This window comes from Nanorana parkeri, unplaced genomic scaffold, assembly GCF_000935625.1.
Source record: "Nanorana parkeri isolate BGI_ZX_2015 unplaced genomic scaffold, ASM93562v1 scaffold2772, whole genome shotgun sequence".
NCBI classification, from domain to species: domain Eukaryota; kingdom Metazoa; phylum Chordata; class Amphibia; order Anura; family Dicroglossidae; genus Nanorana; species Nanorana parkeri.
In genome coordinates, this window is record NW_017309040.1 from 42,413 (window position 1) to 44,466 (window position 2,054).

Below are 2,054 nucleotides of genomic sequence, written 5' to 3' on the forward strand. Positions count from 1 at the left end.
CCCCCCCCGCGTCTCCAGCTAGTCAGCTGCTGAGGAAACCCATGCTTGCCCGCTGCTGGCTGTGCCCACACCGAGCTGTAGGCAGCCATAGAGGCAGCTCAGTTTGACAGAGCCGAATGAGCTTGTGCGTCCCGTGCCCTCAGTACCCTCCCCCAGGAGGTTTGGGGAAGGACAAGCATCTTCCTGGTCTCGGCAGGGGAAAAGAGGGCCCATGGAAGTGGGGAGGGGAATAGAGAAAATGGAGTCCTAGAAAGTTACTGGGTGTTTACCTCTATGCACACCAGCATCACAGCACACACTCCACCTGCATTTTGCCCTGTGACTGAGATCAGCCGCCAGCGTTACACACAAGTGACCGAAAGGCCCTTTAATTTTCACCTCCGATATATAACCAGGGCCGGCTTTACCTGTCGGTGTTTATCCAAGACGTTGCCGAAGAATCTGTAGGTGTCTGGAAAGCCTTGAGAGCGGGCGCACTCCCTGACACTCACCACGCGGTGCTGCTCTGGGTGAAGGACACGGCCCTGCGGGAGATATTTGTAAAAGGACATAAAAATGCCTCAGAAAATGGTAACAAAAAAAATTATAAAAATTTGCATTTGCTGTTGTACGCATTTCAGAATTGCACCGGCTGTAACATTGCAGGCACACCGCTTGACATACTCCGCTTGCCTGCCTTGGGGATTGGCAGTTCAGACCGCAGAACAATTGGATTCCACTGACAGGTGCAACCCAAATGAAGTTGTAATCGAAGTTTAATTTGATTACCAAGGGAGCTACAAGCAGAAAAACGGTGAGATGCCACCACAATGAAGACAGAACTTTAATATTGCACCTTGTAAGTAGGAGTGACATCCAGGGCCGGATTTACTCTCCCTGCCGCCCCAAGGCCAGGTTCTGCAATACGCCGCCCTAGTGGATATAACCACATTATGAACGCCCAGGGCCGGATTTACTCTCCCTGCTGCTCCGAGGCCAGGTTCCGCAATGCGCCCCCTTCCCACTAACCCACCCAACCCCCCATCAATGGAGAATGGCAACCAGATGGCAAGGTTAGCTCAATTTTTTTTAAAACTATTTAATTTTTTTACTTTATCAACTTTTTATTTAATATAATTTTTTTTTTCTCCACCTAACTTTATTGCTATCACACAGGAGCTAGCTAACAATCCCCTGTGTGATAGCAATCGGAGGTGACGGTTCTCTTTATTGACCCCTGTCACCTCCAATACAGGAGTTCTAGCACAGCTCTCCTCTCACTGTCTACATGGAGCGGCAGGGGTACTTTTACCCTGCAGCGAGGAGAGACTCGGTGCCGGAGTACGAAACCAGAGGAGAGAGGTAAGTGCAGGGGGGGAGGGGAGGAGGCTGCAGACTTCTTACATGTGATCTCGGTGACATCGCCGAGATCACATGTAAACGAACATTCAGCTTCCCTCAGGCCTTGTTCACACCAAATGCAGAGCAGATCCGGTCAGGTTTCTGCACACGCACGCTAGTCTGTTAGATGCGTTTGAAGCGTTTTAGGGTAACATTTTTTTTTTTAAAGTTTAAAATGGCCTTCCAGCGCGTTCCAGGCATTTGGATGTGTTTTTGATGCGTTTGCAGATCCAGAGCAGCTAAAATAGAGCTTGCTGCAGTTTATTCACCTGCTCTGGAACTGCACGCTGCTATGTGAACTGGAGCCAACAATACCATTGAATACATTGGACGCAGCTTTGATCCGGTCTGCACCTGCTCTGCTAACGGAACGCGCTTGGTGTGAACAAGGCCTAACTACATTTAGTCCTGCTTGTGCAAAGCAGGACTAAATGTAGAGAGGGCAACTTACCGCCCGGCACTTCCGCACAAAGACACCGCTACCGCCCCTCTGCGCCCTACCAGACCATACTCCATCCTGATTGCCTCACCTGCTTGCCCATAGGCTCAGGGTTAGTGACTGTTGTGCTGAAGAAGCCATCCCACTCCAGTCTGCCATAGAGGCCGGCCCAGTGATTGTGCCTGTTCCCCGTGTGTGGCAGACACCAGGGAATGAGAGTGTTGAACTGCCGGTC

The 2,054-nt window shown here is 50.7% G+C and overlaps 1 protein-coding gene across 1 annotated transcript in view; it reads right to left on the reverse strand.

The window, feature by feature from the left end:
* The window catches only part of DNMT1 (DNA methyltransferase 1), a 41,285-nt gene that overhangs the window by 4,565 nt on the left and 34,666 nt on the right, over positions 1-2,054 (reverse strand). The window contains exons 31-32 of the mRNA XM_018574153.1: positions 1,911-2,054; positions 408-524 (exon numbers count right to left, since the gene is read on the reverse strand). The exon at positions 1,911-2,054 is cut by the window's right edge and continues 1 nt beyond it. Coding sequence (XP_018429655.1) covers positions 408-524; positions 1,911-2,054 — 261 coding nt within the window. The remainder of the gene's footprint in view (positions 1-407; positions 525-1,910) is intronic.